We start from the raw sequence: 12,325 nt of genomic DNA on the forward strand, positions 1-12,325 counted from the left end.
ATGAGACCCAGAAGTTTTACCACTGATAAATTAACTGAGTGTGGTTGTTGCTAGTTGTGAAACTAATAGTCAGGAATTTCTTCTGAATTAAATGTTCTTGTGCACACACACACACAAGCAGACACACTTTTGAAGAAGCAGCTTGTTAAGTCTAACAGTACCATAGTTTGGAATAGCAGTAATTGCAAAGATGTTAAAAAAAAGGATTTCTAAAATAGCAGTCTGTAATTGACACCCAGAAGAAAAATCAATGGGGATAGATTAAAACGCTCAGAACAAATAAACTGAAAGAAAAGAAGGAAAGAGATATTAGAGAATAGGAGAAATAAGGGAAAGGAACACAAGGAAAGGAGGCAAAAAAAGTCAACAAAATGAAGAAAAGAAAGACATGCCAATTCAGAACAGCATGCCCTTTAAAGGAAAAACATTGAAATCATATAAGAGTAATGTCATGCAGGCAGCTGTAAATTACTTTGTGATGGAGATTACTGAAGTTGATTTTTCATTTTTTTCTTATTTTTAAATCACAGTAAAAAATCATCAAAGAAAGGTAGAGATGAAAACCAGGTTAATATTCATGGCAATCAAATACATGCATCAAATCGCAAGTACTATAAAAGGTCTTCAGAAAATTCAGTCCAACTTCAACAGGATCTCCTCACTCACTAATGAGCATCACTACACTTTTCTGTATAACATCCCATCCCATCCCATCCCATCCCATCCCATCCCATCCCATCCCATCCCATCGCCTGACTGTCTTGTTTGCCTCACCATAAAGCCTATAAACTCCTCAATTTCTAAACAGTTTTTATATTAGATGGGCAGTGGTCCTTCAGGACAGGGGGGCTCCAACTGCTGCACGATTCAGAGATCAAACTGTGGTAGCACTGGACAAGATGTGTCCTTATCTATACTTCAAAACATGTGAAGAGACAACAAATATTCACTCTCATCCCTCATCAGTGTCAATTGCACCTTGATTTGTAGTAGGCAGGAGAATTACCAAATCACTTTCTCCTCCAGCCATAGGTCACCAGAGACACAAGAATATTCTTACAGACAGGGCAAAGTTGAGCAAGAAACATTATGCACCTTTGTACAGAAAGGAAGACTGACTTTAAACCAGCGATACTCATTTGTTCCCTCACTGCAGTCAATATCTGGGTGTAGAATCTGGGGAATTGACACTCCAGAAATGCCAAATTGACAGAAAATGCATAGTGTTATTTCTCCATAGACAGTGGAGTCAATCATGCATCTTTTATTAACTGCAAAGCATCTAATTCTCAGTTATGTTAAGGACTATTTATAACACTTTAATATTGTAAAAGGGCAATAAAATGGGTGTAAATTGCACTAAAGCTTTCTCTAATAGCCCCCATATTGTTACAGTGATGCAGAAAGCCTGTGGATCACAATCCACAGGCCTGAGGCTGTGGATTAACAACCTCTCCCTGATCTTTGCAGAAGTTTTTAATGCCCTCAAGGCTTGTCCCAATCTACCAGATGGAGTTGGCATCCTTCACACCTATTGAGAGTTTCAGGTGAGCACAATGTAATTTTCACTGCCCAGTATTAGACGGCTTCAGCCAAGAATTGAAATTATGGATGGTAGCCTGGCTAGTCCGGCCTGAGTTGTGAAAGGAAATGCCTGCCCAGCATTCAGGGCTGGTAGGACTGCATGGAGAGCATCTTCCAACTGGGGAGATGTCATACCAGCTGGAAGATGTGGGAGACTGTGTGTGCACAGCCTGAAAACAGGGCTCACAGGCTAGTTTGGTGATGGTCTCTGTCACAGAAAAGGAAGATAGCAAAAGTGAATTATATTAGTTGAGTTATTTTCCAGCCACAGTTAGCCCATTTGTTCCAGGGTCAGCTCTGTTGGAACAATATCCCAACTCCCAAGGCATTCTGGATCCTCTCGTACTGCTTGTTTCCAACCTCTAAAGCACAGTAGCCACCTCCTGTGACCACAGATCATAAAGTTGCCTTGCAGATAAAAATTATGGAACCATGCATTTCCTTTCTGAGAGGAACAGCTGTGCTATGGCAAATAAATTTGTTTAAAGATCCTGGTCAAATGAGTCAGTTTAGCATCATCAGTGTACTGCATTCCTGAATAACACAGACATGATCTTCTGCTTGGTGGGGTGAGAGGATACTTTCCTCGGTTCTGGGGCTTTGCGGTTACAGTATTGGGATTCTTTCAGATTAGATTTAGGGATATACTCTATCATAGATTCACAAATCCCTTTTGTTCCAGTGGGAAAAATGAAACAGCAGGGCCTCTGTGTTATGCTATTTAAGTTCTTTGATAGCTTCAGATATTTTTTTGAGGCTTGGCATCCAATGCTCAAATTCTTTCTAATGAAGAGCCTAAAATAACAAGCTTTGATGATAATAAATACTACAAATTATGTGGTAATGCAGACACATTCCACAGGTAACCATATTTCTGAGCAACTTAAATTATCTCCCAAGTATATCTGTAATAATTTGGTTCCATGTCTTTTAAAAATGCCACTTCATCTAGACTTAGTTTTACTAGTTCTTTGTACATGTAAAAGAGTTAAAACAAAAGATAGAACATGCTTATGGAAATGTGCAAGGTTTTTTCCCAGCTCAAATACCCATTGTGAGAAGTACAAGAAACTGAAGAAAACAGTATAAAATTCTTCAAATGTCCTTTGCTTTTGGAAAAATAGAATGGAATTCTTCATGTAAAACGTTGTGCGGTGAGATTAATGGTGCTTCCTGCTTATGGCCCTGCCAGAACTGAGGGAACGATATCTCGTCTGACACTTCTGCTTTCACTATTGGGGGTGTTTATACATACACAGGAAACACAGAACAAGCCAATTCAGTGAAGCTTAAACATGGTTGATTTGCATTATAGCTAAAAGTCAAAGATCATGTGAACAGAACTGCCCTGAGAGTCTAGTGCTAATTTGAATAATATTTCAAAACCTTATTTTGCTAAGTGTCATTCAGGAGATTTGTACAGAAAGCATTAATAAGATAAATCTTGAAGATAACATTATTCTTGTTGCTGCTGATGTATGCAGGAGTTGATAACAAGCTGATTGCCTTCTTCTGATGGATGATTACACACAACAGATGTTTTAATTTGATTATATCTGTGAGATAAGCATATTGCTGTGTTAATTCCAAACATTTTTTATGAGTCTTTCAAAATATTTTGCAATGAACCTAACCTTTTGTAAAAGTCTTTGCTTGAGTCTGCGTGCGTCCACATAATTGTGCAAATTATTAGTAACAAGTTGAAACCAGTGATTATGCAAAAGAAGAAAACTGCATTTAATAGTAGCTGTAATTCTGTGCTCTATGATAACCTAAATTAAGAGAGAAATGTGATGCCAGTAGTGATACAAGGCACAATAGTTTAACAGTACCCCAAAGAGGACTATGTGTTCTTCAGCAAGTGATGCACAAGACAGGCAGAGCTTTTATCAAGAATGCTGAAAGGCCAATACTCCATGCCAAGCAGCCTCAATTTGAAAATTAGCTGGCAAATGTCAGCCCTGTGAACAGAGCATTACAGGGAACAGAAGTTTTGGGCTTGAAATAATTTAGGGTTACAAAATTTGACTTTGATTTGAACTGAAATGCCAAAATGTCCCTGAAAATACACCTCTTCTTTCACTGCAGTGAAAGAAGTATGTTGTATGTTGCTCTCATGTTTTGTTTTTATATGTGATGTGGAGAGAACAAAAAAATTTCAAAACTAATTTACTGCTTCAAAACAAAACCTGATCTGTATCATATCAAAAACATCAAAATAGAACATGTCAACTTTTCAAAGTAGATTTCCTATTTGTCATTTGAAAGTAGCTATGGCAAAACTTATTCAGAGTCATCAGTGTTTCTATTTTGGTCAAATTACTTATTTCAGTTATGTCATTAACAGTTTTGTCAAGGCAATATCAGCATATTATGTACCAAATTGCCTTGTTTCATTCCAAACAAAAATCACATACAGTAATTCCAATGATTGCCAGCCAGTAAAGCATCTTGTAGCTTACCGTATATGATGTATACAATTCAAAGAATATTTTCTTTAGGATTCATGTCATCTAATATCAGATACCTAAAAAGTAGATGTCTGGGCTAACTATGCTCTCTGTCATCAGCTCATGTGTTTAGAGGTTTTTAAAATATCTAGACTCCTCTCCATCCTTTGATGACTGAGGGAATGTAGGTGACCTAATAGCTTGCTGTCACCATAATAGCAGTTCTGTTCATCCAGCCTTTGTCCTCCATCCTTTGGATCTTGAACCTGATCTGGGACTAACCCTCTACGGTCAAACAAATGAGACTGCTCCTTTAGATGGCAGGAAAGGTGCTAGGTTGTCTCAGACATCTCCTGGAATTTCACTCCGAGGCTAACTTTTAGACGGCTAAAGTAAGGTGAGATGTCTTTGCCCTAAGACACATATGTCAGCTTTATGTAGGCATGAACATTACGTTGTGTTAGTGCAGCTGCATAGGCCTTATTTAATTCTGAGTCAGTGGATCTGGAAAGTAGCTTGTTGTGGGATTCTTAAACAAAGCAACACTGGAGCTAATAAACTAATCAAAATAATGGCTTTACTGGGTACATCAGCAGTTCTTGGCTGTGGGTAGAATGATTTTGGGTTAAAAGTGTATGCTGCGTACAGTGAAATGACAGCTTGTACTAGCAATGCAAGTTTTGTGGAAGCTTGAAAATGTTCTTCATATGAGAATAACACTGTAGTTTGCATGGGATTTTGACAGAAATATGATACTGCAAGATGAGAAATGGTTGGAATACTAAAGAGAGATTATTCATACTCAGTAGTTTTTATGGACTGTTTTAAAAAGCTGTACCTAAAACTGCAGCAAGAAGCACTTAGCTCGTCTTCACTAGGAGGCCCTGAGATACAAGAGGTACTAGCTTGCTTGTGTTCTGGGTATCTCTTTTTAAAGTTCAGAAAGAAAACACAATATTCAGTGCTTCAATATTTTGCCTTTCTGAGTAGTGAACTGAAATTAGCTGACCCTTCCTTACCCTGTCAGACTGGAGTTAATTATTTACAGCTTTAATCTGCAGCTCTTTGAAACGGGCTCTTTCTTACCTTAGTCAGGCTGAGGTTAAATATTCACGGTTTCAGTCTAGAAGTAAGTAATAAACTGCCATCTGTAAATAGGGAACTGGGAACTATGAACAAGGAAATGGAAAGAAATGACCGGCTTAGTCTTGTTTTATATATTTTGGTTGCCCAGGAAATCCTGATTAATCTGCATTTGGGTCCTAACAGGGAAGCTTATAGTACTCAAAAAGGCAGGATGTGAGCTTTTGTCAATAAGCCTGCTGGGACAAACCTGTGAACCAAACTGGGGTTTACTTCAACTTTCACGTTGAATTTTGGTGACAAAGGTGCTCATCCACTGAGGGTATCCAGGTAAGATATATTCCTTACACCCAAAAACTTTATAGTAGCACCTTCCACTCTCATGGGCTCTCTGAACATCCAAAGTGCAGCTGTAGCACAATCCTCACTGCATGATGTGTCTATGAAAACAAAAACAACTTTTATTCAGAAATATCAGACTTCTGAAATCCACTTGTAGCAGACTCCTCACTTACTGGGTAACAGGCACTGTATCACCTCATGTGAGAGAGAGGAGCTGTGATGCCAGCCTGCAGTCAGGGACATGAGACTACTGGGGACCTGAGTACAGCCCTCCCCAAGGCCTCCATCTCCTGCAAGCGCCTCTCCTACTCCCCGACCCTGGATGAGAGAGACTGGTCAGAAGGTGCCCATGTGGGAGAAGAGCCATTGCACTCGTGCGAGGGAGAGAGATGCGAGTGAGGCAGAGGCCAGCTTGCCAAGTCACGCCCAGATTGTGGCAGGTTTGAATAGTAACATTAAATCTGTATTTAATGGCTTTTAAGCTTCTTTTTATATTGGAAGTTAGTCACCAAAAACTAACAGGAGAGTTCAGTATACACAGCCAATGTTCTAAGCAAACAGCAACTCTTTGGCACCCACAGCTTGACAGCTACAAGGAGAGAGAAGTGTATACAGTCTATTCTGATGGGGGTTGAGAAATGCTTTTGTTTAAGTGAATTACACAGCCAGCTTCTAGCATAGAGCTGGTGCACAGGAACTGATAAGAACACTCCATTCTGTGCACAAAGGGGAGTCCAACATTTTTCTTACCTCTGGAAGGTGGCACCTGTATTTGAGTGAATCTTGACTGTATTTGGGGGGGGGGGGCAGGGAGAAAATACTCTTGAAGAGGTTGATGAGAAATTGCACCATAAACTGGGACTGCACTGTGAAAATATGCATTTAGGGAGTTTTTAAAACTAAATTTACATAAAATCACAATGAGATTTTTTTATGTCTGTTATAGGCCAATTAAATGGATTATGCAAACATTTCCAAATTCACACAGAGTTGATCTGGGACATTCAGAGCATGATTACATATATTCCCCCTGAGAGCTTAGCCCTTTTTCTGAACTACCCAGATCTGTATCTTTAAGTAGTGCTGTAACCGAGACAAAAGCAAATCACCAAAATTTGAACAGACACCTTCAAACTATCCCCATGTGCATCAGTTTACCTTTCCATTAATGCCCAGCCATTTAACTCACAGAGGAAGGAAGGCTCTGTGAACCAAAAATGGGTCTTGACACAACCGCTGGCTATGCAGTGGCTGGAGTTATATGGGCAGAAAGCTCAGGCCTTATTCAGGTTGAGAGTCTAATTGTTCTTACAGTCTCTGTCTGGGCCATGCCAAGCTGGTATCACTGCTGTGGACCTACTCCCTGAATCCTATGTGCAATTTCTCCCTTCTGGAGAAGGCAAAATCTCTGGTAAAAGCTAAACCTGCTTCAGAGAGGGATGGAGAAGATCTTCATCTGTGTCACATACACAGTATTTGGGACCAAATGGTGCACGTTCAGCCCATTTGGGAGCAAAATGCAAAAAAAAAAAGAGGCAGGTGACAAGTTGTCCCAGTCAGCTTCCACATCTGCAAACTGCCCAGCTACTCTGTGAACGTTTCCTGTTATTACCCTGACTTCAGCCTCCTCTGCCCCCTGCTTTAGTTCATTCGGGGGTTACGTCTGACTTTCCAGTATCAGTTCTGCACAGGGGGAAACGGGCTGCAGCAGCATCGATAAGGTCAGGGATGCAGATGCAAGGAGGAGCTCTGGGAAGTCCCCACGCCCCAAATGACAGGACTGGGCCCTTGTCAACGCGTGGGGAAAAGGAACCGTGCGACCTGGCGGTTTCCCGTCGACTCTCAGCCCCCTGGCAAGGCAGGACGCCGCTCGGGGGCCCGGCAGCGCGAGCGGGTGGTGCCCGGTCCCTGCCCCGGGAGGGAGGGAGGGAGGGAGGCGCAGAGATCCGGGATGCACGTCGGGGCTGGCCCCGGCGCGCTTGTGGTGGGAGAGCCAGACCTGAGAGGGGCTGGCCTCTGGCAGATGATTGACACCAAACTGGGTGAGGTTTCATGTTTAAAAAAAAAAAAAAAAAAAAAGAAAGAAAGAAAGGAAAAAGGGCGAGCGCAGGGGAGGGGGTGACTGTGGGAAGGGGGAGAAGGAACTACTGTAAGAGTAAGAAAGTCCTGCCCAGCTGTTTGCGAAGTTTAAGATTTCCTGTTTCCCCTGCAGCGCCGAAGTGAAGTTTTCAGTGAGTCACCCGCAGTCCCGAGCAGCGGAGCGGAGCGGCGCAGCCCGCTCCCCCGCCAGCCCCGCCGCGGCCTCCCCCGCTGCCCCGCCGGCCCTGCCGCCCCCCGCCCCCCGGCTCCGCCGCCCCCCGGCTCCGCGATGACTCCCCGCCTGCCGAGGAGCCTGCGGCGGCTGCTTCTGCGCGTTTCCCTCTGGGTCCTCATGGGCAGCTCCGTCCCCGCTCTGCTCCGGGGTAAGTGCGCGCCGGCCCGGCGCTCCCGCTTGACAGTTGCTGGGGCCGGGGGGAGGCAGGAGCGGGGCCGGGAGGGGGGCAAGGGAGGCTGGCGTCCGCCGCGGGACGGAGAGACGCGGTTGCTAAGAAAGTTTTGAGGCTGGAGACATTTCGGGAGGGATGAGCGTGTTTCTTTATTGCCCTGCTGGAAAGCCAGCGGGGAAGAAAGGACTGGGAATCTGGGGGTTTCGCGGCAAAAAAAAAAAAAAAAAAAAAAAACGGAGGACCGTCCGTGGAGGGAAGAGCGGGGGAGAAAAGAGAGGATTCGGGCAGGAAATGCAGCAGGGTCTGGTCCGGCCGGAGGAGCCCGGGGAGGGCAGCCCGGGAGCTGACTGCTGTCCCCGGGGGAGCGGCTGCCCGGCCCTGCAGCTGCTGCGGCAGCTCCCGCACCTGGTGCCGGGCCGCAGCGTGTGCCCGGGGGGCGCCGGGCCCGGGGGGACCCACCCGGCCGCGGCCCGCGGGTCGTGGTCGCGGGTGCAGCATCCAGCCCCCGGCACCGCCTGTGCGATGCCCGGTGGGACGGGGAGCAGGGGGCGAGGGGGGGCGGGAGGTGCCCGCTGGGGGCTGCATGGCCTGAGCCGGTGTGGGCCGGCGCTCAGAGCTTGAGGGCCTGTGCGCGGCCGCCGAGCTCGGGGCTGGCTGGATCCGCAGCTGCTTAGCAAAAAGTTGGTTTACACGTGAGTTTGTGCCTACGGCAGAATGAAGCCGTGACTGTGAGCGGTTGGACTGAGAGTAGCAGGCATTCCTGTGGCACTCAGTGCTCACGTTGTTTGATTCACTTTTAATGACACTTCGCATCCCTCATTCCGTTTTCACCAAGACATCCTCAGATAGATAGGTTTCTGAGGCTGTGGCTTGCAGCATTCTTCATAGGATAATTTGGAATGTACTACGAGCTTAAAGTGCTGCCGCAAAAACAAGGTCCCTGCCCTGAGGAGCTTTTGGTCTCTGTCCTACCAGTTACTAACCCACATATGTGAACTAACATCTGTAACCACAAGATTAGGCCCTAAATCGTGTTGCAGCACAACTGGTGAACCTAAAAAGAGAACATCAGATTGCAGCACAACTACATCTGAAACAGCTTTGAAGAATTAAGTAGATTTCTGAGATGTCTTGTGATATCACATGTCTAGTTTTAGTCTTCAGGTAAGATGTGCAGACACCTGAGCTTCTACAAACTTTGCTCTGTGCCTCTGATTCTCCCTTGTGGTCCGTTCATGATCAATAATGATCTCAAAATTGTTGCTAAAATATAATAACATAAACTAGATAGCTCTTGTATAGCTACTCCCAATAGCTATGTACAGAATGAATACCTTCATGTTTCATTAATAATCCTGTCAAAGTCAACAGGTTTTACATACCTGCAAAGTTACTCATGGAGGCTTAGGGCAGATGAAAAAAACAGTTTAAGAATAAGACACTCTGGTGTCCCAGGGCTCAAAATGGTATTTTAAATTAGAGGTGTGAAGCTTCTTGTTGATTTTGATATATATTTTTATTATTCCTGATTAATATAAATCATACTCAACTAATGACGGCTTTTATTTTGACCCCAGTCCTGATTTTTTTGCAGATTCCCATCACAAAAAGCTTTAAATAAAAAAGCTCCACTTCAGTTAATCTTGTATTATGTATTATTATGCTTTTTTTTTTTTCACTCAACCAGTATACACAGTCTCAAACTACAGGCAGATTTTAAAAATGGACATAGCTTAAAGGTTTGTTCTTCTTTCTTGTCATAGGTCCAGTGAGAAAAAATATATAGACTGGTTACAGTTCAGCATTTTTCATACTGATCTTCATCTACACCCTACAATAACTAAAACTGAGTAGACCTGTTGTCAGATAATCTATCCTATAGCTCCAAAAATTGTTTTAATAATCACTGTAGGATTCTATTTTGTGTATAACAGGAAGAGTTGGTCAGAAAATAACAGTTCTGTGGGGGCAGAAAGTATGATGTTTGGATATTGGTTGTTATTTGGCATCAAAATAAAAACTAGAGCTGCCAAATGTTTGGGGGAAAACAAAACACTAAAAAGAGTACTTACTTTGTAATAATCAGTAGCTTGGCCGTTCATGAGGATGAGGCAGGAGAGATACCAGGCTTAGGAGAGCCCAGTTCCCAGGTATGCCTGTTAACCAGCTGGCTCTTGTTGGTGAAGAGGTTAATAAAGCCCCAGCTAAAACTTCATTTTAACATTCTTCACAGCAAAATATTAGACAGGAATGGCATGTTCCCATAAAGGTTCTGGACAAAAGCACAAATTTGTGAGCAGGTCCAATAGGAACTGTCTACTTTGAAAAAGATGCTCTCATGTCCTGTACTATACACAAGTAATTGAAACTTTTCCCATAGAGTGAAAGGACAAGGTATGATTTTTTTGAATGATTGTGAATGCTATATTGAGCATTAAATCAACACATGGCAGTGCAAACCAGCAGTTGCCCACATGAGAAGTTGACGCTGCTGTCTCCAAGTGAATATGAATCTGTAGATTATCTTTGGGGTATCAAAACCAGAAATTTGTTCCTTAGAATAATCTGTGTAATAATTGTTCGTTTCTGAACATCAGGAACTTAATTTTGCCTTTCAGGCAAACTCTACTTGCATTATTGTCTCCTTATTTTTTAAAAGCCATATCATAGTCAGTTAATTTTATAGTAACAAAATCAAATCTAGAGCTTCAGATATTTGCAAGAGGGAGGTAGGAGAACAAACATCTTTGTAACATGGTAGAACATGTTTGTAACATGATCAAATCTAAAATGCACTCCTGCCCCCCATTAAAACTGGCAAATTTCCAGTTATTTTGGGAGGGAAGTAGGAATAGAACAGAGATACTATTGCATTTTCTTCTACTTGTGGGGTATCCTTGAATTCTAAGACTCTATACCTGAGACTTTGAAAATCACTTATTTAATTGCTATTTTGAGCTCCTTGGCCTTAACGTGCTTCTATAATATTCAGATGGTGAATTCCATATAGGAATAGTTTCTAATAAAAAATGATGAGCCAGATCTTAAGCTGCTGCAAATGAACATTAGCATCAATAGAGTTACATAGAGTTATAGCATATAAGTTTTCTGAAACAGTTTCAAAAGTAATTTCAAAAAAAGGGCAATGGAATAATTCAGATTCTTCATATTACTAATATTTTTTCACTTATATTTTATAAACACTTGCTATTATACAACCTACATTTAGCCAAACAGCATTGCTTCAGAATGAAATACTCCTCTCTGGGATGAATTGTTACAGTTTCAAAGATGCAGTGTGCTCTAACAGTGCCTGATAAAAGTTGTCATTGTGACAAGGTTAATTCTGAACATAGGAGCAAAGATAGTGTCAGGTTCTTACCAGAAGGAAAATTCTTCATGGCTGGGTTTTTGGGGTTTTTGTGGTTTTCTTTTTTCAGGACTAGGCTTTTAAGAAAGGAGTTGCTCTTTTGGGGGGAGTAAAAAGAGCATAGTATCACTGTAGCACCAGTTGTTGGAGTTTCCCATGCTTATATTTCTTCTGCAGGATATTTTTAAGTTGACATTTTTGCATCTGTGGCATAGAAACTTTTTTTTTTTCTCTCAATAACGTATGTCTGTGCTTTGCACACATATGAATACACTTTGCTAGCATTCACTCTGTATCACTGTCACTCTTCTGACCTCAGAAGAGCTGTGTCTCATGGTATAGCAAGAATGAGCAAAACCAACTGGTTGGGCCCAATTTGTTATTCTCTTGGATTTTGTATAACAGGGTGCATTTGTATCCGCTAGGTATGAAATATTATCACTAGTGCTATACAGATTTTGATCTGAAAGTGATCCATGAAGTCTCCATGCTGGCTGGCATGGCTACAGTTGAGTGTTCGTGGCACAGTGAAAGTCAAGGCTTCCAGCCACCTTTGTGGCCCCATGGTCCTGGCTGGCATCTGCAGGAGGGAGGCAAGTCGTTACAGTCCTGGTCTGCCCATGGTCCCCGCAGCCCCTCTGGCACCTGGTGAGCTGAGGAACAAAGGGTTGTCCAGAGGCAGGTGGGAGAGCAGCGGTGCAGTGTCTCCTTTGCCACATAGGAGACCTTTGACTCGGGGGATATTGCCAGGTAGGCACATCCCTGGGACATCAGCTAGTTTGTATTGCCAGAGCACTGTAAACGCAGTAAAATGGACTAAGGTATCAACCAGTTATGTGCAGATGTTGGAGAATATAAGGGATTTTCAGCATGGACTAGTAGAGAGCCAGTCCTGTTAGGAAAAAGAAAGTTGAGTCCTAGTGTGAGAGTTTTAGTGCTGAGATTTTGGTTAACTTAAGAGGTCTTTAGCCTTAAATTTTGTTGGTTTCAGAGGGTTTTTCATTTCTTTT

At 42.8% G+C, this 12,325-nt stretch overlaps 1 protein-coding gene across 1 annotated transcript in view; it reads left to right on the plus strand.

Annotated features, from left to right (window-relative positions):
• Positions 1 to 7,345: 7,345 nt before the first annotated feature.
• TGFBR2 (transforming growth factor beta receptor 2) overlaps positions 7,346 to 12,325 on the plus strand; it is a 60,889-nt gene continuing 55,909 nt past the window's right edge. Inside the window, exon 1 of the mRNA XM_074839231.1 lies at positions 7,346 to 7,921. Coding sequence (XP_074695332.1) covers positions 7,828 to 7,921 — 94 coding nt within the window. The 5' untranslated portion in view covers positions 7,346 to 7,827. The remainder of the gene's footprint in view (positions 7,922 to 12,325) is intronic.

The sequence above is a fragment of the Strix aluco genome, chromosome 1, assembly GCF_031877795.1.
Source record: "Strix aluco isolate bStrAlu1 chromosome 1, bStrAlu1.hap1, whole genome shotgun sequence".
Lineage (NCBI taxonomy): Eukaryota > Metazoa > Chordata > Aves > Strigiformes > Strigidae > Strix > Strix aluco.